The sequence below is a fragment of the Primulina eburnea genome, unplaced genomic scaffold (genome assembly GCF_022965805.1).
Source record: "Primulina eburnea isolate SZY01 unplaced genomic scaffold, ASM2296580v1 ctg128_ERROPOS2300000, whole genome shotgun sequence".
NCBI classification, from domain to species: domain Eukaryota; kingdom Viridiplantae; phylum Streptophyta; class Magnoliopsida; order Lamiales; family Gesneriaceae; genus Primulina; species Primulina eburnea.
Genome location: NW_027330812.1, coordinates 118,455 through 144,295, shown reverse-complemented (window position 1 = coordinate 144,295; position 25,841 = coordinate 118,455). Strand labels below are relative to the sequence as shown.

At 37.3% G+C, this 25,841-nt stretch overlaps 4 protein-coding genes and 1 long non-coding RNA gene across 5 annotated transcripts; 3 read left to right on the top strand and 2 right to left on the bottom strand.

Annotated features, from left to right (window-relative positions):
* The first annotated feature begins 3,010 nt into the window (after positions 1-3,010).
* LOC140820605 (uncharacterized) lies at positions 3,011-4,581 on the top strand. Its single transcript, XM_073180911.1, has 3 exons — positions 3,011-3,168; positions 3,364-3,724; positions 3,781-4,581. Exons 1-3 carry the CDS (start codon positions 3,011-3,013, stop codon positions 4,579-4,581), a joined length of 1,320 nt encoding a protein of 439 aa, XP_073037012.1.
* A 2,148-nt stretch (positions 4,582-6,729) lies between these two features.
* Positions 6,730-8,338, bottom strand: LOC140820628 (uncharacterized). Its single transcript, XM_073180930.1, has 6 exons — positions 8,236-8,338; positions 8,109-8,165; positions 7,933-8,031; positions 7,561-7,861; positions 7,008-7,471; positions 6,730-6,908 (listed from the first exon to the last, which is right to left on the bottom strand). Exons 3-6 carry the CDS (start codon positions 7,935-7,937, stop codon positions 6,845-6,847), a joined length of 834 nt encoding a protein of 277 aa, XP_073037031.1. The 5' UTR covers positions 7,938-8,031; positions 8,109-8,165; positions 8,236-8,338; the 3' UTR covers positions 6,730-6,844.
* Positions 8,339-8,675: 337 nt separating this feature from the next.
* LOC140820629 (uncharacterized) lies at positions 8,676-10,710 on the bottom strand. Its single transcript, XM_073180931.1, has 4 exons — positions 10,554-10,710; positions 9,380-10,102; positions 9,129-9,299; positions 8,676-9,048 (listed from the first exon to the last, which is right to left on the bottom strand). Exons 2-4 carry the CDS (start codon positions 9,689-9,691, stop codon positions 8,920-8,922), a joined length of 612 nt encoding a protein of 203 aa, XP_073037032.1. The 5' UTR covers positions 9,692-10,102; positions 10,554-10,710; the 3' UTR covers positions 8,676-8,919.
* Positions 10,711-16,683: 5,973 nt separating this feature from the next.
* LOC140820604 (elongation factor 1-alpha-like) lies at positions 16,684-18,120 on the top strand. Its single transcript, XM_073180910.1, has 2 exons — positions 16,684-16,730; positions 17,553-18,120. The coding sequence occupies exons 1-2, from the start codon at positions 16,684-16,686 to the stop codon at positions 18,118-18,120; spliced, it is 615 nt and encodes a 204-aa protein (XP_073037011.1).
* Positions 18,121-19,335: 1,215 nt separating this feature from the next.
* Positions 19,336-20,819, top strand: LOC140820632 (uncharacterized). Its single transcript, XR_012115544.1, has 3 exons — positions 19,336-19,934; positions 20,516-20,661; positions 20,783-20,819. It is a non-coding gene; the product is annotated as an uncharacterized lncRNA (long non-coding RNA).
* Positions 20,820-25,841: the final 5,022 nt, after the last annotated feature.

Genomic DNA, 25,841 nt, shown 5'->3' with positions numbered 1-25,841 from the left:
ACGCTCAATTTAGTGACTGAGGATATATGGGGGGAGCAGCTAAGGGTGTTACTGAAAACAATATAGTTAATGAATTAACTGAATACTCAAACCTGGTATTTATAGGAGAATACCTAGGCTGCTCATGGGCCCTTAACCTGTGGGCCCTAGAGATGGGCCGGGAGTTTGGGAGATCTTGATGGGTTACCTGATCTTGATGGGTTCATTCCTGAGATATCATAGTCATTTAAATTTTTTTGAACCTTTGACAAGGAAAAAAAGGGTTATCGGAGCCCAAATTTATTATAATCTTTTCTTATCTATTATTTCATTGTTTGACATGATATAATATACAAAATTAAAAGGTTACTCATTTGTTACTCTTCAAGATTATTGAAAAATTCAATTACTAGTAATTCATCGTATATTCAACTGTTAAGTACACATTTTATTGAAAATAAGTATGAATAATGGAGAATTTTTTTATGTTAGTATTTTATAACAATTTCGGAATCTCACAGATAATATATGTATTTAAAATCATATTAAAACTCGTAATATTGTGTATAGTTTATACATTTTAATAAAGAATTAATTCCATATTCAGATATTTTCTTCTTATTATTACTTTTTAAACAATTGTACCCCGTACTTGGTACTATTTCATTATGTATGTATGCTATGTCCGTTCAAATTCGTCAACGAAATCTCTTCTTTTACAAAATAAGAGCGTGAGATTCGAGCCTCGAGTATCATCAAACGCACTCTCCTCTCTCTCGTGGACACTTTTCGGATTCAAAAATGCAAACTTTAAAACTCTGGTGTGTTTGATTGATGTGATTAAATAAGGATAGATGATTAATCACATACTTATCTAATGTTCGGTTAAAATTTTAAGATATATTAATAATCATTTTGACTCAATTTAAGACCTAATTTTATGATTAATTATTTGATTATTAATCTAACAAATTAAGTGGGATAAGTCATCAACACACCAGAAATACATTTTTATCCTATTATCTCTTATGAAAATAAATATTTATTAAATTCTGATTTACTGTGTTTAATGATTACAGTAATATTTTCAAATATATTTCTAATAAATATATTTAAATTATTTTAATAAACATAAATTATAATTATAAATATTTAATTATCTATTTATTTATTTTAAGAATATTCATAATTATTTAAAAATAATAATATTATAATATCACTAAACTTTATTTAACATTAAAATTAATATTCAAAATATTATTATTATTTTAATTATTAATTATAAATATTTAATTATCTATCAAATTATTTTAAAAATATTTATAATTATTTTAAGAAAAACAAAACTATTGTAATTATTACTAAAATTTTATTTAACATTAACATTTAAAATATGCTATTTTAATTATTAGAAATAAATGCATACAAATTTATTTCTAATAAATATATTTAAATTAATTTTAATAAATGTAAATTATAATTATAAATATTTAACTATCTATCCAATTATTTTAAGAATATATATATTTTATTAGTATTTGGGTCATTTTGATCATTACAATAAAATTTACAAAATTAATCCCTCATTTTAAAATCATATCAAACACCATTTTATTTATCATATCATATTATTAATATATATATCTCATTTTTTAATTACTATAATTATTAATCATTACTTATCCTAATGTCACACGTACCAAACGGAGCTTAAGCGTACCAGTAAAGTACGAAACTAGATTTAGCGGGCAGAAAATGGAGTCAAACGCTGTAGGGACTGAGTAGTTCGAATGGAAGAAACACGGGCCAATTAAAAATAGGATTAAGACATGAATGATTTAAAAAACAAGGAGTCTGACTTTTTTTAAAAAAAAAGAAGAAGTTGACTTTTGATTAGTAAATTAAACCTTAATTAACTTTCTAACTTTTTAAATTAATTGTTGTCTTCTCTTTCTTCTCATTCGACGCACATTTTTCCCAATTATCAGCTTTTCCCAAATTTAAAGAACTCATCTACCCCATCTACCTCTTCCGCGATACATTAAATCGAAATTGACACTGTTGTTGCTCAGGCATTGTTGCGCTCATTCCTCAGATCCAGATCTAAATCTACTCCCGCATATGTTGCCCTCATTCTTCAGTATTTGAAGACCAATTCGTCTCTATTTGAAAAATACAGTAAGTTTGCTCCATTTTCTTTGAACCAGTTCATTGTTTTCTTCATTTCATGCAGCTATCGACCAAAATTAAGATGAATAATTTGTGTCGCTCATTGCTGTTTTCGTCGACCAAAATTGACCAAAATTAAAATGAATAATATTTTCCAAACCAAATTAAGTTGGTCGATCAATAAGCTTCCTGGTCGACCAAAGAAAATTTTTTCATGGTCGACCAAGTTGTTGTGTTTGCCGGGTCGACCGTGATCATCTTGGTCGACCCGACATAATTTCTTGGTCGACCAACTAATTTTTGGTCGACCATGTGCGTAATTTTTTTTTTGTTATTAAATCATTTTGCTCATTATAATTATCATATTTGTTTGTGCACTTTGTAGATATGCCAACCGTTATTGTTGTTCATTTTGATGGGAAATGTGAAGTGACAGAGGGGCTGGTTTATAAATGGAATCCAGGGGCCAATGCAAAGTTTATTGCTATTCCAGTGGATGATGATATTGTTATTTTGAAAATTTAAAAAGTGAACTATATAGAGCTGGGAAAGTAAAAGACACTGCCAACTTGAGGTTGAGTTATCTTCTAGAATTGCCGTGCAACATTCAACCAATTTATATAGAGAATGACCATGATTTTAAAGCATATTTGTATCTTGGTTGTCCGAGAAGTAGGCAAGTGCTTCAAGTTGAAATTGAATGTGTTGCTTCTTTTGATAATGTGCACGGATATGGTATTATTGAAAACAATTGCAATATTAACGAACAGAGTCATTTTGATGATTATTTTCACTTGAATATTGTTTTGTGGATCGTAATAATAGCAGTGGTTTTTTCGACGAAGCGCATAATGTGGATTCCATGCATGTGGATCGTAGTAACACAGACGAGTTATATGACGAAGCACGTAATGACGCAATTGAGGTTGAGGCAAATTTGGTTCAGAGAAATGACGCAAATTTGGATGCGGATGTGGATATTGATAATGACACATTTTCATTCACGGATGGTTCAAACTTGTTTGTTGGTCAAGAGTTTCCAAACTGAGAAGCAGTGAAAAAAGAGCTAATTAGAATAAGTTTGGAAGCTTGCTTTGAATTTGAGACGGTTAAAAGTAGTCAAAAGGTGTACGCCGTAAAATATGTAGTGTCTGATTGTAAGTGGAGAATCTGGACCTCTTTGATTAAGAATGATTCACGTGCATTCTCCATTAGAACATATTGCAATACACATACATGTGGTTTGACTGGGAGACGAAAGAGAATCCGTGGAGCGAGTTCTGCTGTTGTTCGTGATATGTTAGTGGATAATTTCCAAGGTCATCCAGTGCCAATGGTACCAAAAGCGGTGATGGCGATGATGCACAATAGTATGAATGCTGATATATCATACTACAAGGCTTGGAAAGGGAAAGAACTAGCAGACAATATGTTGAAAGGTGATCCTACGCAGAGTTTTACTAAATTGAGTTGTTATTTGCACATGGTTGAGCAGATGAATCGAGAAAGCATAACAGACATATTTGTCGACGAGGAAAATCAATTCAAGTATATGTTTCTTGCTTTTGGTGCATGCGTTAGAGGATATCGAAGTATGCGAAAGTTGTATCAATTGATGGTACGTGGTTGAAGGACAAGTATAATGGTGTTTTACTTGTGGCATCGGCACAAGATGGAAATTATCACCAATATCCTTTGGCGTGGGGAATCGTAGATGTCGAGTGTACTTCTTCGTGGAGTTGGTTTTTAATGAAGTTGTTAGAAGTAGTACCTGACGAGGATGAATTGGTGATAATTTCTGACAGGCATCAGGGGATCATTAATGCGGTTTCTACTGTCTATAGAAATGCGCATCATGGTCATTGTACGTGGCATTTATCCCAAAACCTGAAGGCTAGATGCAAAAATAAGGGTGCAACCGAAATGTTTTTGCACATTGCTAAAATTTATAAAAATTTCGAGTTTGATATTGCATACAATGATTTTAGAAATAGATATCCTGAGGCAGCGCAATATTTGGACGAGAGAGACTCACTTGATAGATGGACTCGAGCGTATTGTCCAAAGACCCGTTACAATATTATGACGACAAACAGGGTTGAGTCGATCAATGCTAGACTACTTGAAGAAAGGAAGCTGCCAATCATTGCACTCTTAGATTCTTTGCAGAAACTGGCCTCATCTTGGTTTGCCCGATATCGCCACGCATCAATTGCAAGTAACGCTAACTTGACCCCTACGATCGAGGGGATTCTTCGTAGTAGGTTCACAGATGCCCAAGGAATACAAGTTTTTGAATTAGGACGTCTGGAGTTTGATGTTAGGAGTCGTGGACATTCGGCCATAATGGACTCGAATCAAAAAGATGCACATGTCGAGTTTTTGATATTGATAGAATCCCATGTGCTCATGCCATCGCAGCTAGTTGGTTAGCGAAGATTGATTTATATGATATGTGTTCAGAGTACTATTCTACAATGTAATGGTGCATGGCTTACTCAGAGACTGTGTATCATGTTCCGGAAGAAAATGAATGGCCACACAACATTAATTTTCCATTGGTGTTGCCTCCTTTGTTAGAGAAGAGAGTTGGCAGAAGAAAACAAAACAGAATTCCTTCGATCGGTGATTTCAGCAAGAGATAGCTTGAGGGTCGACCAAAGTTTTTTTTTTGTTCGATCATGAGCCTAATGGTCGATCATTAGCTTGATTGGTAGACCATAAGTTTATTTTGGCCGACGTTCAAACTCATGGTCGATCATTAGTTTGATGGTCGACCACTATTTTTCTTTGGTCGACCATCAAGCTCATGGTCAACCATCCTGATGGTCGACCATGAGCTTGAACGTCGACATTAGTTTTGTTTTTTTTAAATAGATACTAATAATTGTCGAAAATATGTAACATAATTGTGAAATTAAGATAGTTGTGAGAGTATGATTCCGTTTTCATATATAAATTAAAACATGTAAGGTAATGCAATGTCGATTCATATTTTTTGTTGGCATATCGTGACACATCTCCATTATTAAATATATAACATAATAGTTCGATTGTCATTCCACTAACATAATCCTGTTTTTTTTTTTAATGTAACAAAATACTGAGATTTTGACGAAGTGATTCATATGTAAATTGAAATATATAACATAATCTTGAAATTATGATTTTTTTAAAAAATATAACATAATAGTTGGATTGTGATTCCACGATTCACATTTAACTTAAAACATATAACATAATCATGTTTTTTATAATGTAACAAACTACTGAGTTTTTGACGAGTGATTCATATGTAAATTAAAATATATAACATAATCTTGAAATTATGAATTTTTTTTTTCAAAATATAACATAATAGTTCGAGTGTGATTCCACGATTCCCATTTAACTTAAAACATATAACATAATAATGTTTTTTATAATGTAACAAAATACTGAGATTTTGACGAAGTGAATCATATGTAAATTAAAATATATAACATAATCTTGAAATTATGAATATTTTTTTTAAAAAATATAACATAATAGTTTGATTGTGATTCCACGATTCACATTTAACTTAAAACATACAACATAATCATGTTTTTTATAATGTAACAAAATACTGAGTTTTTGATGAAGTGATTCATATGTAAATTAAAATATATAACATAATCTTGAAATTATGATTTTTTTTAAATATAACATAATAGTTTGATTGTGATTCCACGATTCACATTTAACTTAAAACATATAGCATAATTATGTTTTTTATAATGTGACAAAATACTGAGATTTTGACGAAGTGATTCATATGTAAATTAAAATATATAACATAATCTTGAAATTATGAATATTTTTTTTTTAAAATATAACATAATAGTTCGATTGTGATTCCACGATTCACATTTAACTTAAAACATATAACATAATCATGTTTTTTATAATGTAACAAAATACTGAGTTTTTGACGAAGTGATTCATATGTAAATAAAAATATATAACATAATCTTGAAATTATGAAATTTTTTTAAAATAAAACATAATAGTTCGATTTTGATTCCACGATTCACATTTAACTTAAAACATATAACATAATCATGTTTTTTATAATGTAACAAAATACTGAGATTTTGACGAAGTGATTCATATGGAAATTAAAATATATAACATAATCTTGAAATTATAATTTTTTTTTTAAATATAACATAATAGTTGGATTGTGATTCCACGATTCATATGTTTTTTATATGATGAATTATTAATTTACGGTTCTAAACCCTTAAAACCCTAAACCCTAAACCTTTAAACCCTTAACCCCTAAAACCCCAAAATGGTCGACCAAAAGGACAGTGGTGGTGGACCAACAAAATATAATGGTCGACTATAAAAGGTAATGGTAGACCAACAATGACATAAATTTACAAGCTAAAAGGTAATGGTCGACCAACAATGACATAGAAGGTAATGGTCGACCAACCATAAAAGGTAATGGTCGACCATCCAAAAAAGTCTACTAGTCGACCAAAACCGAGAGTGGTCGACAAAAAAAAAAGTCTACTAGTCGACCAAATAATTACATAAGAAACGATGTTCCAATAATGACATAAAATTGTCCAATACATCACAATAATCACCAATCATTAAGGAAAATATTACAAGCTAAAAAATATCTAAACTCAGATACTAATCTATCATCTAAAGTTAGTAATACTTACGCGCTCTTCTTAGACAAAGAGTATCCAGCAACAGCTAATACAAATGCTCCCGAATCTTCACTGTGAAAAAAGAAAAAAATGAGAAGTTAATATTTATTGTAATATTAAAAAAATGAATAATGAAGTTATTATATTTTAAATAGAAACTTGACAACGTACTGTATAATCTTGGCACGGAATTCATCACATAGTTTTATATTCCATGGCCTCTCGGGGTGTGGGTTGTTCCCAACAATGGATAGCAAACGAGCAGCGTTTATAAGTATAGGCTCTATTTCTTCATTCAGATCTTTGAATTTGGGATCGTGCCTTCGCTGCAAGTCATATATAATGCACTTATTCACCTCTGTCACGAGTTTTAGCAAAAACCAGCGCCGATCTGTGTAGACAGGGATGAGAATTCTTCGTGCCTTTTCCCACGAAATACACGGCCATTCTGGATCACTAACTTTGACTTTGCTCACAATCGGTGCCAGATTTATGTTGAAATCGATATCTTTAGCTTCGGCCAAAACTGAGATCGCACCATAGAAATGTCTGTCCATCAATGAATCGTCTGCCGACATCACTTCAGGATGTCGGATCTGCATCTCAAACAATCCACGGAGAGCTTCGCCGATGTGCTGAATTCAATATAACAAAATGTTTTCAATGTTTTAAAAGAAGTTCTCTACAAATTTAAACTTTATAACAAATTTATTTAAAAGCTTACAAAGAAAGTGACACGCGAGTTTGCGATAGCCATGGGCCCGTAGAACGACTTCTCATATTCGGCGTAAAAACCTCGAATCCTACTGGGCGAACGGTCGAGCATCGAGGCCCTAACTCGCGCAAGCGAGTTGTTTACCTTCAGTGTCACGGTCTCCGCAAGTGACCTCACACCGGCATATATAAAATGATCAGTTGTAACAACTTTAATGCAAATATGAACAATAAACAAGGTATAGTTTAATAAACTCTCGACGTGGTCGCCTCGCCTCCTGACATACGCGCATCTGGAGTCACTTGAATATCTAAAAACATAAAGTATATTGTTTAATATACTATACAAAAATATAAATATAAAAAATGTGCATTACCTCACCTCATGCGGACTCCTCTAGAATGTCTTGAAGGTTAGGCTCAAATATCTGTTGGGTTTGGCTACTATTGCCAATTTCCCTACCCAAATTATCAGCCATACCTAACAGCGTATATTCAACAAATTAAAATAATAACAACTTTAATGCAAATATGAATAGACAAAGTTACTGTAATAACCTCTCGACGTGGTCGCCTCGCCACCTGACTTACACGAATCCGGAGTAACTTGAATATCTAAAAATAAAAAGTTTGTTGTTTAATATACTATACATAAATATCAAATCAAAAAAGTGCATTAATGCACCTTCTGAGGACTCCTCTGTAATGACCGGAAGATAGGCTCAAATATATGTAGTGTTTGGCTAGTACTGCCAATTTCCCTCGCCAGATTATCATCCACACCTAAAAGCGCACATTAAACAAATTAAAACAATTATGAGATTTGTACTAAATCATTATATTATATAAACATAAATATAATTAATAAAATTAACTCACCAAAATCTGCCTCGGATGCTTTCCTCTTCCGCCCTCTGGTATAAGCTATGCTATAATCTCTGTCATGCTGCACAAGCATGTTAGACCTCATCTCAGCAAAACCAGCTCTAATCTGTTCAGTCAAACTCGATTTCAAGTCAACTAGAGCTTGATTTATACTCCTGATAGATACTCTGGTCTCAAGAAATTCTGCAGACATCCTAACATGCATGAACGTAACGGAATCCTCCAGCAAAGTCAGTCGCCGCTCGAAACGATTCTCCAACGGTGATGGGCGGCGGGAAGGATTGAGTCCAAAGTGGACTCTAGGACCCGTACGCATAGGAGAACTGGTGCTAGATCTGGATCTATTGAGATCACCAGGACGAGTGCCAGAAACGTCAGGAGATGCATGGGTAGAAGGCGTGTGCTAGACAGAGGGAGTTGAATGTGCAGAATGCATGTGCTGGACTGAGGGAGACTCCAGAGGGTGCTCGCTACATATGACTGTCTAACCCTGCCTCAAGAGCTCGAGTACCCGAGTGGTGACCGCATCGGGCGCAGAATCAACAAAATCTGCGGTTGTATAATACGCTGAAACGAGCTCCTCGGGAGTAGGAGTCAAACATCCAAGACAATCCTACATTTAATTCATAACGTATCAGATTAGTTAAAATTTAAGTACATATTTATTATATCAAATCAATTCATATTACTTACATCTATAGCACAATCACCAAAGGCTGCAATGACATCACTAGCAGTTGGGGCACGGTTTGACGACCACGTGTTAATCACCCACTGAAACATCCTGGGCAACATCAAACCGTCCACATCTTTTCTCCTTGCAAACTTTTGTGCAACGCTCGGATAATATTCATAAGCGAGGATCTGTAACATAAATTTAGAACAATATTATTAGTAGGAATAAAGATAACAAATCCAGTTTTAACATTCAAAAATTTATATACCTGCAGAGGCAGCACAAAACCACCGACAAGGAAGCTGCCATCAACTTCTTTCCGACCCTTTGCCTCGGCAAGGTAATTATATCGCCCTAAAAGGTCCTTCTTCAAGCATCGGACCGCATCACGAAAGGCTACTCTACCCCACAGATAGCTGTTAAACCTATCCAAATCATCTATAACCCTCAGGTATTTAGGGTCAATCTTATTCGTTTTTTCCCTAGTCCCCTCAACGAACACAAAACAACAGAAGTAAAGACTAGCCATCTTTAACTTCTCCACGTCTACACCAGTCTCATTCTGCACTTGAACACTCATCTTTGCCTCCAATTCACTCAAAACAATCTCAGACTTACCGCCAAAGTGTCTGGAGCCAAAGACACCTCACTCTGGTACATCTACAGGCTCTGTACCGCAATCGAGGCCGGTTATTAAACAATAATCTAACAAATAAAATCTAACCGGCCTCTTGCGCACCACCATCCAAAACTCATCACTACCCGTGTCAACTATCTGATTACTCATCAAATACCACATAATTTGACTATAAATATTTAAATCTCTATGATACCTAACCAAATTACCAAAAGGAGACTGCTCCAAAAAAAGGGTTCTCTCGTCGTTGTTGAGGTAATGAACAATCTTCTCCGAAACCTATTTATATCTTGATTCGAGTGTCAGCTTGCAGCGAAAAATTGCATCCCTGCCTAGTTTTCTCGGCAAATATACCTATCACAAATACAAATATATTAGAATAAAAATTAATGTTACATTGAACCAACAAGCGTTGGTCGACCAACCCACGTTTGGTCTCTTGGTCGACCAACCCACGCTTGGTCGACCAAGAAGCGTTGGTCGACGAAGAGTGGGTCGACCAAACCACGCTTGGTCGACCATAGCTTCTTCCTCTACACAAGCTTGGTCGACCAAACGTTGGTCGACAAACCCACGATTGGTCGACAAAGCGTTGGTCGACCAAGTGGACCAAGCGTGGTTTGGTGACCACCACTTGGTCGACAAAGCGTTGGTCGACCAAGTGGTGGTCACCAAACCACGCTTGGTCGACCAAGCGCAACAACACAACACAACACACACCCTTTCTTCCTCAACACGACGATTCCACCATTTCTTCCTCAACACAGGCACGAAAAATGAAATGACAGAATAAAAGTGAACATACCATATTTTGGTCGGCCATTTCTCGGATGCCTTGCAAAGAAAAATGTTGAAGAAGGGTTTCGTCGATTCAGCTGCGCGGATTAAGTCGACGAGAAAACGAGGGCAAGAGAGTCGAAGCGAGTGCGTAGGGTTTACAGTGAAGTGAAGAAGTTTAGGAGAGTAAAAATGATTAATCAATTTTAAACTTAAATACAAAGATATTTACGTAAATTACCATCCAGATCCTTTTTTTTAAATAAGTCATCAAGACTCTCTTTTCCCTAAATTTCCCGAAGTAACACCAATGACCTTCCAATACGGCGTCGTGTGGGGCTCCTCTACGAGGACAGAATGTGTAAAAACGAGAACCCAGATGACGAGTACCACCCGCAAAACCCAAATCGCATTAGTGTCATTTGGGACGAGCTCAATTCCTCTGGGGTTTGTCAAAGGTGATTTTTGTAACCCGTTTGTTTTAGATAAATTTAATTTTTTTATTTGCATGTTTCTGAGTGATCAAATTTCCGATATGAAACTGTGAGTTGGTTTGTAGGAATATGTGACTGTTTGGGCTAAAAATAATTTAATTACAAGCCCAAGTCAATTCTGAAGCCCAATTAAATAATCCCATAAAAGAATAATTCTTAATCGATTAAAAAATGAGCACTGAGCGCGGAAGAGAAAAAGAACGTGGGAGGATAGTTAGAAATCGTGGCATTAGGGGAGCAGATATTGGAGATCATGGGGGAGTGGAGAAAGAGGACGCAGCGGCCAGGAAGAAAAAGGAATCGGCTAACACAACGAGAGGGACACAAACACAACTCTACACAGACAAATCTGCAAATACTCTCTGCAAAATTCAATCTTTCATTGCACTAGTTTCAAGTATTTCCAGTACATTTCTAGCGTCTTCTAGTTCTAGATTTCAGCAATTATTTGTGTTATATTTCCATATTTTGTAAATTCCTACTGTTTGTTGAAAATATAAATGATGTCAGGAGTTTATTCCCCAAATTCCAGTAGTTTTCTTTATTTTGGCGTCGTAGTCATTTTAGGAGATTAGAACCGACGGTCGAATTTAGTATCCATAATCGTCAAGTTTTTAGAAGTTAGATTTTCGTTGTTTTTACGCAAATTGGTGCACTTCGCACCTGGCACGCCCGCAACACCAAATATTGTGCAAACATATTTTTGGCACGCCCAGTGGGACCATCACTATGCCGCCAAGAAGGAAAGAAAACGTCAATCAAAGAGACGGGAAGTTTCTACCAAGCCAGGAAGAGACTCATGCTCCACAGATAGAACAATCGGCTTCTGAAGAGCCGACCAGGGAGTTGGATTTGCATCCAAGTCATGTTCCAGAGGTATATGCTCATATTTCAAATCATTTGGTTGAAACGTTGGCTGCGATAAAATTTGAAGAAATATCAGAAGCACTGTCCAAAGCTGTGTCTGATTGCTTGAAGACAGTATTGGGTAAACCGAACCAATCAACCAACAAAGTGCAAAATACCATTGTTAAAGAGGCTGATCAGGGGAGTAATCAATTCACTGAACTCGACCAGGGAGCAGGACACTCAATGGCTGGCGATCCTCGCCGCCCAGAGTTGGCACTCCCAAACCAACGGGAAGGAAGTTACACACTATCACATAAAAAGAGAAAACTTTAGGTGGAAGAGTTCGGCCATATCCACGTACAGATGGAGCAGGGAGTTTGAAACAACCTGTCAACCAAGTCCATGCGATTACTAATCCTTTGTATCAACCAGGAATGGATGATGATATACCACACTTGGGTTATCATGGAGTTGATGGAAGTTTCCAAGGATGTAATGCTGGTTACAGTACATAGGCTCAGACTCGGGGGGCAAACTATTATCACCATCTGCTCCCCAACAAAAACGCAACAATGATCGATCTTGATATGGTGAGAGAAACTGTGCAAGAAATGTATGGGCCGGCTTTGAGACAAATTGGCCGCCCAGAATTTCACAAGCCATACCCCAACCACATAGATATCAACAATCCATTTCCCAGATGTTACAAAGTACCAGATTTCAGCTTATTTTCTGGAGAAGATAGTCAATCTAGCCTTGAGCACATTGCTAGGTTCACTATAAGGTGTGGGGAGCTGGCGAACTTGGAAAACTTTATTACTTTGAAGTTGAGATTGTTCCCAAATACCTTTACTGGCACGGCATTTTCGGGGTATGCCGCACTTCCTCGAAACTCAATCTTAAGTTGGAAAGATATGGAGAAGCAATTCCTTACTCAGTTTTACCGAACTGAGCCTGAGGCGTGCATCGCTGATTTGTCAAAGATATCTCAGAAAAAAGGAGAAACAGCTGATATGTTCATTGATAGGTTCAAGAAAACAAAGAACAAGTGCAAGGTGTTTCTGCCAGAGACTGAGTTTGTCAAAATAGTACAAAAGAGGCTAGACTTTGAGCATAAGAAGAAGTTTCAGGATATGGAATTCAGAGATTTCTTTGAACTTGCAGCAAAGTTTGGGGAGTACGAGGAACTATTGACAGATGAGTCGTCTAACAAGAAAACAACAATGGAATCTTATTACCAGGAGGTGGAAGATGTTTTGGCAGAAATTCGATCAGCTGGTTCATACACGGTTCCCCTGCTAAAAATGAAGCTGACAGAAAATGAAAAGAAGAATAGCTCCCAACCTCCCAAGGACATGCAGTACACATTCAATATTTCCAAAACAGATGACATATTTGATTATCTGGTTAAAGAAAAGTTCATCGCTTTTTCACCTGATCATCGGATGCCTACTAAGGATGAGCTGAAAAGTCGAGAATACTGTAAGTATCATAACTCATACAATCATTCCACTAAATTGTGTTGGGCTTTCAAGAATGTTCTGCAGGAAAGAATCAACAAAGGAATATTGAAATTCCCTAACAAGCAAGAGTACATGGCAGTGGACAATGACCCATTTCCTCCTGCGGCATCGGTAAACGTGAACGTCACAAATTTGAGAAATTTGTTGAATGAAAAGAGAAGAAGCCGATTCTTTGCAATGAAAGACCGAATAATTAAGAAATGTTGGATTCCGAAAGGTCAACTATTTGAGGCCGCTGTAAGGTATAGTACTAATCAACTAAGAACATTTCAGCAGCGTTTTCCTAGAAGTGTTGGTGAATCTGCGGCCTCTAGGCCGAAGAACCAATATTTATTCAAGAGACCAGTGCTTGAGAATCAATTGTTTAGAGGGGAGTCGTCTCGCAATCAGCACCAGAGATACTCGAACAGGAGGAACGTGAACAGAGTTGAACCACGAAAGATAGAAATCAGGAAGAAGTCACTTTATCATGATAAAAGTCAGCGTGTGAATGAAGCTCCGGTGAGAAAGACTGTAGAGGTCAGGGAAGTTCGACCCAGATTTGTACGTCCAGCCAAAAAAGAATTCACCCACGAATGGAGAATGGCCCAACACAGAAAATTCCCTAGGCCACCAACTCGAACCCAGAAAAGAAGGCTGTTGAGGGAAAAAGCGGCTGCAAAAAAGGAAGAACTTTCTAAGGTAGACAATAAACCCATACATGAGATGCCAGTCATCGAATCACAAGCGGGAAGTAGGTCAAACTTTGGTAGGTCCGCCACTGAAGATAAGTTGGTCGACGAAGACGATGATTTACCGAGTGATTATGAGAATCAAGAAAGGAAAACATTCAGTTTCTGTATAGGGAAGTTCCACATATCAGTGGACTGTGCCACAGGATTGACGATACTACCAGAAAGGTTCAAACTTGTCGAGGAAGAATGCGGGGAGTCAGTGTCTGAAGTAGCTATTGAAGAGCTGAAGGTTTGCAACAAACTCCCCGAAAGAGGTTCAGGAGTTATTATCAGAGAAGATCACCCTAACAAGCCTAAGCATGTGATTTTGGAAAAGACAACAGCCGATATGACTAATGACATAAGGTCTTTATACATCAAGGCTCATGTGAATGGCAAGCCAGTGTCCAAAGTGTTAATCGACAATGGCTCGGTAGTGAATGTCTTGCCAGTGAGGATGTTTAAAAATTTGGGCAAAAATGAAGAGGACCTAATCTCCACAGAAGTTTCTGTTGCTGCGTTTACGGAAAAAACCACCAAGAACATTGAGTTTTTCCAAGCTGATGTTGTTGTGGGGAGTATTTCGTCAATTTGCGCATTTTTTGTTGTGAACTCATCTGCCAACTTCCAAGCTTTGTTAGGCAGATATTGGATCCATGCAAATCAGTGCATCACATCCTCAATGCACCGGTTCTTTTTATTTTGGAAAGGAGATTACGTGGAGATTGTGGAAGCCGATGCACAGCCTTTCCAAGCTCATGCCAACACAGTGGAGGCCAGATACTATAATGGGGATTTCGGGCCCATAAAAGTCTGTGGCAAGGATAGAAAAAAGAGTCTAGTTTACATGCAGTCCCTAACCCCAAGTTCAGTGTTGAACCAGATACTTAAACCTACTGTCTTCGGGCCATATAGGCCGATGATTCAGCCGACGATCGAGGAGATCGATGATTGAATACAACCAAATGGAGAAAGAGGTGGCTGCAGCCTTCGTGTGGAAATTCTACATGCAGCAGGTTTCGGATAGAGTATGCGATGAGGAACAATGGAATATCCATGGGACGGAAGTGGTTTATGAAGATGAGTTCGAAGAGGAGCATGAAAAAGATGAGATTCAAGTTGACGAGTTATTAATGGCGCCATCTCAACTGGAAGATGGCCAACATGAGGTACAAGACCCGTTAGAAGAACCAGAGGAGCTGAGAATCCAAGCGTACATTGCTATAATGTTACAGAAATATAAAGTAGCGAGAATCTACAACAAAAGAGTTAACAAGAAAAGCTTCCATGAGGGGGAAGTAGTGTGGAAGGCTATACTGCTTTTAGGAACAAAAGATAGGAAGCTGGGCAAGTGGTCTCCCAATTGGGAGGGACCATTCAAAGTACATAAGGTGTTGGACGGAAACGCATATTGGCTATCAAGTCTAGATGACCAATCACACAAAAGATGCATAAATGGCAAGTATCTCAAGCCTTATTTTCCAAGTATGAGGGAAGAAGTAAGAAAAGCTTGCCAGTAAAGCAATCACGAAGGCTAATCTTCATTGGGGAGTTGGCATTCTTCAGTGGGGAGTTGGCCTTCGGGGCCACTTTTGTATATATTAAGTTCCTGATTTCAAAGTGTCATGTGACGTAGGCCCTAGGGCCACTGAAATAAACATATTTTGTTTATGATTCAACAATAAAATTGATCGGGGAGAGTGGGACAATAAGCCACCTTCATTCATTATGTTGAAGGTCCATTATTTCACTAGGGAGTCGGCCTTATGGCCACTTATTTCCAATGTTTTTATTGTACCAAAAATCATGGTGGAATAGACCATACTGCCATTATAAATTGGTTGTTTGCATGTGCAGTGACAGATTCATAAAGTAGGCCTTGAGGCCACTTAGAATATGGGAGGAAAGGAACACAACGAGCGGGGAGTTGGGATCACCGAACGGAATAATGAGTAATAAAAGAAGAACTGAAGAGGACAAAGGCAATATGTAAACCCCAAGAGGACCCAGAAGTTGACTTTGGAAGAAAAATAGGCTGACCAGCCATTTTTGTATGTTCTAGCTTCATGTTCATGTTGTAAGATTTTATTTGAAGTAGGCCTTAGGGCCACTAATGTAAATATTTGTTGGTTATGATTCAAAAATGAAAACGATCGATTAAAGTTGGCCAGTAGGCCACTTTTATCATATTGGATCCATCGTGTTTCGATAATCAATGAAGGGAGAGAATAATCTCGAGTGGGGAGTTTTAAGCCAACATATGATTTTGATTGAAGCTATTGAAATGAGTTGGGTTACGTGGATTAAGAACGAATAGAAACTCCTTCCCAACATCCAATACACAACACCCCATACAAATCCACCTTCATTCCACATCCATTACCCAACAACCACAACACCAAACCAGCAGTCAACAAATCAAAAGCGGAGTCACCGCATGCAAGAACAATAAGTAAACGTGTATGCGGGAAAGGGGTCCGACTGAAGTGCAAATGCATATACGTGTATGCGGGAAAGGGGTCCGACTGAAGTGCAAATGCATATACGTGTATGCGGGAAAGGGATCCGACTGAAGTGCAATGCATAAGGTAAAGGACAAGGGAGTTGTCTGGAGTGGATGCAGCAGGTAAGAGCACATAAGATCATATAAGAGTTAAAAGGTACCTGTGTTTCAAAAAGCTCCAAATGACACCAAAGCTTATGTGTGGAATGCACTGGAGAACCGAGGCCAATCAATGGCCAACCCTCAGTCAGTGTTACCTGCCATCAATGAACTTACCAACACCAACATATCGAAGCAGGAAACAAACGTGATAATGATGATACACACAAAGATATGAAATCGGGGAACATTCAACTAACAGAGCAAGACAACAGAAAAATAGATAGCCATGAAGAAATGAAAGTTTTTACCGATCTTCGGCAATAACCACTGACCTTGGAGAAGTTTTGGACCTAATTGGTGGTTGGCTGGAAATCAACACACCTACAGCAAAGATAAGGACATATCAGACTCCCCTGTCAGACACAAATGTAGATGCGGGAAGGCCATATGATGGCTTATGAAGCTCGCATACATTGCTTCCACGAGGTAAATGCATCAAAATAGCCAATGTCATATCTAATTCAGTGGGTGCAACAGATGAAGCCAAAGGAGTGGTCAAGACCGAGACAGATGCATGTAATAAGTCCATGCAATAGCCATCGCACTACTACCATGATGCAAAGGCTAATAGATGGCCAAACAATGTCAAGTTGCCCAACTCCTCGCAAGAGTTCGAGATAAACAAATGAGGAAGGACGGTGGCATGTAAACATCTACAAGGATCCAATATGGAAATAACATAGAATAACATGACAATGATCACTGCCATGGCAAAACCGATCGTCAAACCCTTAAATTTCTCCAGGGAAATTGAAGCACCTCAAGGTTAATCATACAAAGCAGAAAGAAGGAACGTGAGCTTGGAATCACAATTGATATCGCTCTATGGAAGTTTGATACCACCAAGTATTATTGCACTGTCATCGATGCTCCTGGACACTGTGACTTTATCAAGAATATGATTACTGGTACTTCCCAGGCTGATTGCGATGTTCTCATTATTAACTCTACCACTGGTGGTTTCGAAGCTGGCATCTCGAAGGATGGTCAGATCCGTGAGCATGCATTGCTTGCCTTCACTCTCGGGATCAAGCAAATGATTTGTTGCTGCAACAAAATGGATGCCACCACACCAAAATACTCAAAAGTCAAATACGATGAAATCGTGAAGGAGGTTTCTTCCTACCTCAAGAAAGTTGGCTACAATCCTTACAAGATTCCATTCGTCCCAATTTTTTGTTTTGAGGGAGATAGCATGATTGAGAAGTCGACCAACCTCGATTGGTACAAGGGCCCAACCCTCATTGAGGCACTAGTTCCTCGTGTACACCACAAAAGCGAAGGAAATAAAATTGCAATTCAATCAGGACGACTAACATCGTTCAACATTCAAAGGGCCGGGAAACATTGAATAGAGTTCAAGAAACGAGGAAGTACCCATGGTCGTCGTTGAATACTGACCCGAGCGGAGGAGAACTGACTGAAACCCGAGTGGACGCCCATGGACGACTTAGAGGCGCCGGAGAAGAACCTCGAACCAATGATAGACCCTCGGCAACCACAGCAGGGCCGGCGAACGCGATGGGCGGCGAGATGGAAGCGACGGCCGAGACAGAGAACGCGCCCGCAGTGCTTGGTTCAGAAGGGCGCACCGGAGAAGAATCTCGAGCCATCGGTAAATCTCCAGGCAGCGACGGGCGTAGGTGGCGGAGAACGAGCGGAAGAAATTTCAGAGCAGCGGGGAGCGAAGGGCAAAGCGGCGAGATGAAGAAAACGAGTAGCAGGCGCGAATTGGATGGGGGAGGGAATTCAAAAGACGATTAGAAAATTCAAAGCCCAGGGAAAATAAGTTTGAGTGCTCGGCCCATTGGTGGAAGCCCAATTCATAAAACATTTGTGTGATACTAGCTATGGAGGAATTGAAAATTGGGTTACATACAAGCATTTTGGCCCAATGGGCCAATGCTTGCGGGGGGCAATTGTTTGGGCTAAAAATAATTTAATTACAAGCCCAAGTCAATTCTGAAGCCCAATTAAATAAGCCCATAAAAGAATAATTCTTAATCGATTAAAAAATGAGCACTGAGCGCGGAAGAGAAAAAGAACGTGGGAGGATAGTTAGAAATCGTGGCATTAGGGGAGCAGATAGTGGAGATCATGGGGGAGTGGAGAAAGAGGACGCAGCGGCCAGGAAGAAAAAGGAATCGGCTAACACAACGAGAGGGACACAAACACAACTCTACACAGACAAATCTGCAAATACTCTCTGCAAAATTCAATCTTTCATTGCACTAGTTTTCAAGTATTTCCAGTACATTTCTAGCGTCTTCTAGTTCTAGATTTCAGCAATTATTTGTGTTATATTTCCATATTTTGTAAATTCCTACTGTTTGTTGAAAATATAAATGATGTCAGGAGTTTATTCCCCAAATTCCAGTAGTTTTCTTTATTTTGGCGTCGTAGTCATTTTAGGAGATTAGAACCGACGGTCGAATTTAGTATCCATAATCGTCAAGTTTTTAGAAGTTAGATTTTCGTTGTTTTTACGCAAATTGGTGCACTTCGCACCTGGCACGCCCGCAACACCAAATATTGTGCAAACAGTGACCTATGTTTTTTCAGTATTTTTTTGGGTAGTTGACTATTTATCCGGAATGGTATTGAAAGAGTGATTTATGGCATTTTCTGGAAATTGATTCTTAGTATTTCTCTAAAGTAGAGCGTTTCTTACACTATGAATTAGATGCGGCTTTGTGATGCAACATAAATTATGTTGCTTGAAACATAATGTTGATGCTGTTTTTTTCTTTCAATTTTTAGTCCGTGTCGAAGATTTGGTCATTTACTTTATGGAAGATGCAAAATTGCTTTCTCTTTGGCAGAATTTGTTTATTGTTTTATTTTTTGTGAAGCCATATTTGGCCTCGACAATGAAGTTAATGTTTCTGTCCTCTATGAAGAACTATTGTATCAATGCTTGCTGATTCCAGATGTGTAATTTTGAAAGCAAAGGAAGTTGAAGATAACTCTTTAGCTTTGGTTCACTCCAAAAGTCACATTGAGTTGACCAAGAATGTTAGTTCTAAATACTCAGGCTCGAGGAGAAAAAGAATGGCCGCAAAATTTAACTCCATTTATTTGAATGATTGCTCATCGGAGGAAATTCGTCTTTCTAAATTCAACTATTAGCATAGCATTTGCCTTTCTGCCGGTTCTGTTATAGAGGTATGCCTCTTGGCATTGATCTTAAAAGAAATAATCCAAGACTCCTTTGTTGTGTAGCTCATATATTGTTCAAACAAGGCACGAGAATGTTTCTAACATATGTGAGAAAGGACAAATCAGTTATCAGCAGATTTGGGCCTTCAATTATGTTACAGTCTGTGATGTTTGGAATTTTATAGTGCATCAAATCTGGGTTTTGTACTCAATTTTTTGTGTAATCTCCGAGTCAGAATCTTGAACTTCTTTATCAACGTGGGTTCAATTGTTTGATTTTTTTCTTTTCTTTTCTTTTTCTTCTTCATATAATGATGTTCTGCTGTTTCTAAGAAGCTAACTTTGGGATTAGATGCAAGCTTTTATGTTTGTAAATATGTAGCGAGTCTGGGTGGGCATTATGTCCTCTAAATTTCCAAACTTACACCTTTATAATCATTAATGAATATCATTGTTATAAAAAAATATAAATAACTAAATGGGGGATGCAATTTCATGATATATAGATAATCTTCAGTTATTGCTTTGTCAAGATGTGCATCTCTGATTACATGAAAACTTTCTGTACTTTTTTTTTTTTTCCATAGGTCACAGAGAAAGTTGCTAAAGGGGAATTGGATTCTGGATTCACTATTGTTAGGCCTCCTGGACATCATGCAGAAAAACTGAACCGATGGGATTGTGTCTTTACAACAATGTTGTCGTTGCTACAAGTTATCTATTGAATGACAAAGTGAGACCTGGTCTAGTTTTTAATGAATTATTCTGTATTTGCAGATATTTTGAGAATTACTGCTTCCGATATTTTTTATCGGTAGATTCAACTCATTTGAGTCATTTATTAAATATTGCAGCCGGAGTTGGGTATGCACTGGATACTTACTTTTCATTATATTCCAATTACTTAATTATATTTCACAAAAAGTTACAGGTTGTCCTGTTAGGACCCCTAGTCTAATCTCATTGTTGATCTTCGCACTTGGCAATATATTCATATGCATCTTCTTTTTGGACCCATACACTCGGCCGATCAGAGTTGGACATTTAATATTGCTTAAATGTTGTTTCTTGTAATGGCGATAGTATCTGAATTTCTATCTGAATTAGGCATGAATTTGGAAGTTTCTATCCAGCCGGTGATGACGGGTCATATTTCATGATTGGAGAAGGGCCAGGTTCCGGATACAACATTAATGTTCCATGGGAGAATGGGAGGTGTGGAGATGCTGGCTATCTTGCTGTTTGGGATCATATATTGATTCCTGTTGTCAAGGAATTCGATCCCGAAATGATAATTATCTCAGCTGGAGGTTAACTAAACAATTGACTGCCCCATTCAATTAATGATCTCTTGTAACACTTTTTACTCCATTTTCCGAGCTGCTTTCGTGTTTTGAGACACCATGCTCAATAAATTGATTTCATCAGATTTATTTGTCATCTTGAATGTATCTTCTGCTCTACGACATAAAAAAAGTATACAATGTTCTTGGAATTTTCTGGAAAGAATCATGGGATTTTGCGATTTGAAAAAAATGGGCGTTGAATGTGATTTATTGTTACTTTTTTTATATGTTAAAATTCTTTTTTTAGATAACTGAAGTTCATATTTATCGTCAACTTAGTAAAAGTGTACGGCAAAAAGGTGATGTTCAACCTTACGAACAAGTCTTCAGTTGCTTTGAATGAAATGCAGAATTCTCAAAAATCAGTTGATGATAAAACTGGTTTAGGTTTTAACAGTCATGATGAAAATTCTGCAAATGATATAAAGCCAACGTTATATGAGAACAAAAGAAAGTACATTACTTTTGTAAAATCAACCATAGTAAATGAATTCTCAGAACCTAGTAGACCAGCTGTTCAATTGATTGAAAGTAAGAACAAAGGCAAAGGGCATGATATTGGATATAGCTCTGAGAGTCCAACTGATACAAGAAACTGGTCACCTAAACGGCCCAATCACAAAAATTAGTACTCAAAGAATGGCTATTACAATTACTACAACTTTAAGCCAGTTCAGAAACGATATCAAAAAAATAACCAGTTGAAAAAGGATACAAATAATACTGTCTCATCCTCACATCACACACATACTGCCAAAAATTCGAGAAAAACCATTGGGAACACAGTAATTGGGAAATTAGTTAGACTGATTCAAGTTTGGGTTCCTAAAGGACTAATCAGTTTAGGACCCAAATGAATATGAGAACCAAAATTATATACTGTGTGTGATTACAGGTAACAGGTACAAACAAAGAATCAATTTGGTATCTAGACAGTGGTTGTTCATGACATATGACAGGAGATGCAAATTTGCTATCTCAACTGATCAAATATACTGGACCAAACATCAGTTTTGGAGGTAATTCTAAAGGTAAAATTGTGGGTAAGGATAAGTTTATCCATGGTAACTTTACAATTAAAGATGTTTTGCTAGTTGAGAATTTGAATTATAACTTGATAAGCATAAGTCATTTATGCGACACTAATTTCTCAGTTCAGTTTGACAGACACACGTGTTCAGTTAGAGACTCAACTGATGAGGTCATCCTAACTGGAAATCGTTGTGGTAATACTTACAAAGTCAGTTGGACTGAACAACCTTATGCACCAATTTGTTTTATTGCTTCCAAATCTTTTGAAAACTAGTTGTGGCATAAGAGGTTGAACCACTTAAACTTTAAATCTATTGCTTATCTGAGTAACCATGATCTTGTAAATGGTTTGCCCAAAATAGATTTTTCAAAAGATAAAATTTGTTCATCATGTCAGTTTGGAAAACAAATAAGATCTTCATTCAAGAATAGAGGTTGTAAATCATCTTCCCGATGTTTAGAACGGTTGCATATGGATCTTTTTGGTCCAATACCAGTCATGAGTTTAGGGAGAATGAAATACACTTTAATAATTGTTGATGATTTTTCAAGATTTACTTGGGTCATTTTTCTCAAATCGAAAGACCAAACTGCTGCACAACTGATTAAGCTCTTCAAAAGACTTTTAAGTGAAAAATCGGTCGGGATTGATCGAATAAGATCTGACAGAGGAACTGAATTCATCAATCAAAATCTTTCAACTTTTTTAGAAAATACTGGAATCAAACATGAGCTCTCAACAGCTAGAATACCTCTGTAAAATGGTGTAGCTGAGAGAAGAAATCAGACCTTAAATAAGCTTCTAGAACAATGCTTGTTGATTTTGGTAGTTCTCAAAGATTTTGGGCTGAAGCAGTAAACACTGTATGTACTGTAAGGTCCAAAATTAAGACGACATAATCCAACTGCATATAAATTTAGGAAAATATGAAAATAATTATTGATTGATTTTAATTGATTAATTGATTATGTGACATGCATAATTATATGTTAAATAGGATGTTATTGTCATTATGCATTAAAATGTATTTTTAAAGGTCATCCGAGTTGCGATCGAGGAACGTAGACTGAGGGCTGAAAAACGTAAAATGTTTTTGTTAAATAATTAATTTTAGTTATTTAAAATATGAACGATGATTTTTCATATTTTTGAAAATGAGGGGTTTTGAGGTGATTTTATACGTCGGGACATAAATTTTATCGGTGTTGGTTTTTCAACAAAAATACGAACTTTTTGGCAATCCGGCTAATAAATTCACAAACTTATTTTAACAAAACTATTTTAAGATTTTAATTAAATTCTAATTAAAGACTAATGGGCCTAAATTGGGTGCCTAATAGGCCTAAGCTTTGATTAGTGAATAAATTAGTATATAATACTCAAAACCCTCCCCCATTATCCCCAAAATTCCCACGCCTCTTTCTGAATTTTCTCTCTCAAAAAACACTTCCAAACACACGACAACTCACGTGAATTTGAAAAAAAAAATTGGGAAAGCTTCAAGTAATTTCAAGCATAGACCCTCCTCGTCATCGTTCTTCGTCGTCAACGTATATTCGTGCGTTTAATACGCAAAAGCATGCATTTTTCTTTCCTTCAAAACATCATCACACCATATTATATTTTTATCCATGAAAAGTCTGAAAAACAAGTGTCACTTTGAATTATTTTCGGATTTATGGCATGTGTCAAACTTTTGGCTTGTATTTTCCTTCAAAAATCATATTTTTGTATGGTTAAAGGGCTGCCATGATTTAGGTTATGATCACAAATTGTTTTACATCGGTTTGAAGGCTTAGAACACACACAAAATCACAGCAAACAAGAAACATGCAAGCTGGAACCAATTCTACATAGGTTGATGTATGGGTTCGGTGTTCATGGGATAATAGTTGAGCCTGGGTTCGGTTGGGGCCAGGACCGAGCTAAGACCATGAGCGAGCCAGTGGAAGAGTCATAGCCATGCTAGGACTCGGAAACCAGGGGCTGGGAGGAGTCCTTTCCAACAAGGACTCCACCCGGGAGAAGTTATCAAGGACAGTCGCATGTGCAGCAGCTCGTGCAGGAAGAAGGAGCTTGGCCAGCGGGTCTGGGCTAGGCTGGGCTGGCCTGGCCTAGGTCTCTAGGGTCCTAAGAGGGTGAACAAGGGCTGGGCTAGGGGCTGGGACGGCTGGGTTGGCTGCTGGTTTGAGGAAAGAGAGGAAGGTGCATGACAACAAGGGTTTTCGTGAGGTTGTTGTCAATCTTCAGTGGCTTCGCTGCTGGGTTCTAAGAAGTGGGCTGGTCTGGGTCGACTCTGGTCATGGTCCAGGGATTTATTGAGTTAGGTGGGCTCGGCGGCTAAAGGCTGGAAGAGTCCTAGACTAGGTAGGAGTCCTATTGTTCATGGGAGACTGACACACTCATGTGCAGGATTTTGGGGCGAATTCCAGGAGGGTTTTGAGTGGGCCAGGGCTGGTTCTTTGGGCTGGGCTTGGTCAGGAGGGTTCATAGGTGGGTTTGCTCGGGTTTGGCTCAAGGTGGCTCGGGCGTGGCTCGAGTAAATTAGGATATGGCTCGGTGTGTACGATAAGGTGTCAAAAACGAGATTTTAATAACTAAAATTGAGTCCATGGGTCCACGGATGTGGCTCATGACTTGGAATGGTAGAATAAATAATAAAAATGCTATGTTTAAAATTTGAGATCAAAATAATGAGTTTTGGTGTAATTCGGGATTAAAACACGCTAATATGTCTTATTTAAAGATTAATTTAAAAGTCAAAGATTTATGCTAAATAAAAATATGAGAAAATTCATGTAAGATTAAATAAATATTTGGGGCATGTTAGAGTCAAATGGAATTAAGAAAATGTCTACAACGTGAAATTTTACGTCTAGGGATAAAACGATCTTTTTATACCTAGAAATTAGTAAATGTCATGGCATTGTTCTGGATGCTGTTTTATGTGCTAATATGATTATTTTCAATGACTATGGATATTTATCAATTTTTATATGTTAATATGTTTATTTAAATGTTTATGAATTTCTAAGATGATAATATGTTTAATGTTTTATGATTTAATATGTTAAAACATTTATTTTAAATGTTTATGGATTTTATGATTTAACGTGGACATTTAAAAGTCATGTTGCATGCTTGGTTTAAAAATAAAAACGTTATATGCATGTTTAAATTTTATGAAGTGATGAGAATATAAAACGTTGAAGGAAGTGAAGTAATTATGACTAATACGATGATATGTTGGAGATATCGTGAGTGTTATGGTCCTACTGGGAGCCCGACGATCGTATTTCCTTGGATACAGATATGTAGATGTTTATGATGACATGTTAATACGTAAGGCCAGGGCCCAGTTGACCGGTGAGAGTGTTGCTGGTGTCCCCCGCCGCCTAGTACTGTGGTTACATGTAGATGGATCCATCGCTCAACACGTAGACGTAGACGTAGACATAGACGAACACGAAAGTCACAAGTAACGACCTGAATTCAACGAAAGGAAAAAAGGAATACGTATATGTTGATGATGAT

What these genes read in the sequence shown, in the direction of transcription:
- LOC140820605 (XM_073180911.1), top strand. Translation starts at nt 3,011, where the DNA reads ATGCATGTGGATCGTAGTAACACAGACGAGTTATATGACGAAGCACGT. An exon ending in TTCACGGATGGTTCAAACTT is followed by an intron (nt 3,169 to 3,363) that starts GTTTGTTGGTCA and finishes ATTCTCCATTAG; the next exon opens with AACATATTGCAATACACATA. An exon ending in TTCTTGCTTTTGGTGCATGC is followed by an intron (nt 3,725 to 3,780) that starts GTTAGAGGATAT and finishes ACGTGGTTGAAG; the next exon opens with GACAAGTATAATGGTGTTTT.
- LOC140820628 (XM_073180930.1), bottom strand. An exon ending in ACTCGCGTGTCACTTTCTTT is followed by an intron (nt 7,472 to 7,560) that starts GTAAGCTTTTAA and finishes TATTGAATTCAG; the next exon opens with CACATCGGCGAAGCTCTCCG. An exon ending in TTCCGTGCCAAGATTATACA is followed by an intron (nt 6,909 to 7,007) that starts GTACGTTGTCAA and finishes CTTTTTTCACAG; the next exon opens with TGAAGATTCGGGAGCATTTG.
- LOC140820629 (XM_073180931.1), bottom strand. Translation starts at nt 9,691, where the DNA reads ATGAGTGTTCAAGTGCAGAATGAGACTGGTGTAGACGTGGAGAAGTTA. An exon ending in GTTTTGTGCTGCCTCTGCAG is followed by an intron (nt 9,300 to 9,379) that starts GTATATAAATTT and finishes TTTATGTTACAG; the next exon opens with ATCCTCGCTTATGAATATTA. An exon ending in TTGGTGATTGTGCTATAGAT is followed by an intron (nt 9,049 to 9,128) that starts GTAAGTAATATG and finishes AATTAAATGTAG; the next exon opens with GATTGTCTTGGATGTTTGAC.
- LOC140820604 (XM_073180910.1), top strand. Translation starts at nt 16,684, where the DNA reads ATGCATAAGGTAAAGGACAAGGGAGTTGTCTGGAGTGGATGCAGCAG. An exon ending in GTCTGGAGTGGATGCAGCAG is followed by an intron (nt 16,731 to 17,552) that starts GTAAGAGCACAT and finishes CATACAAAGCAG; the next exon opens with AAAGAAGGAACGTGAGCTTG.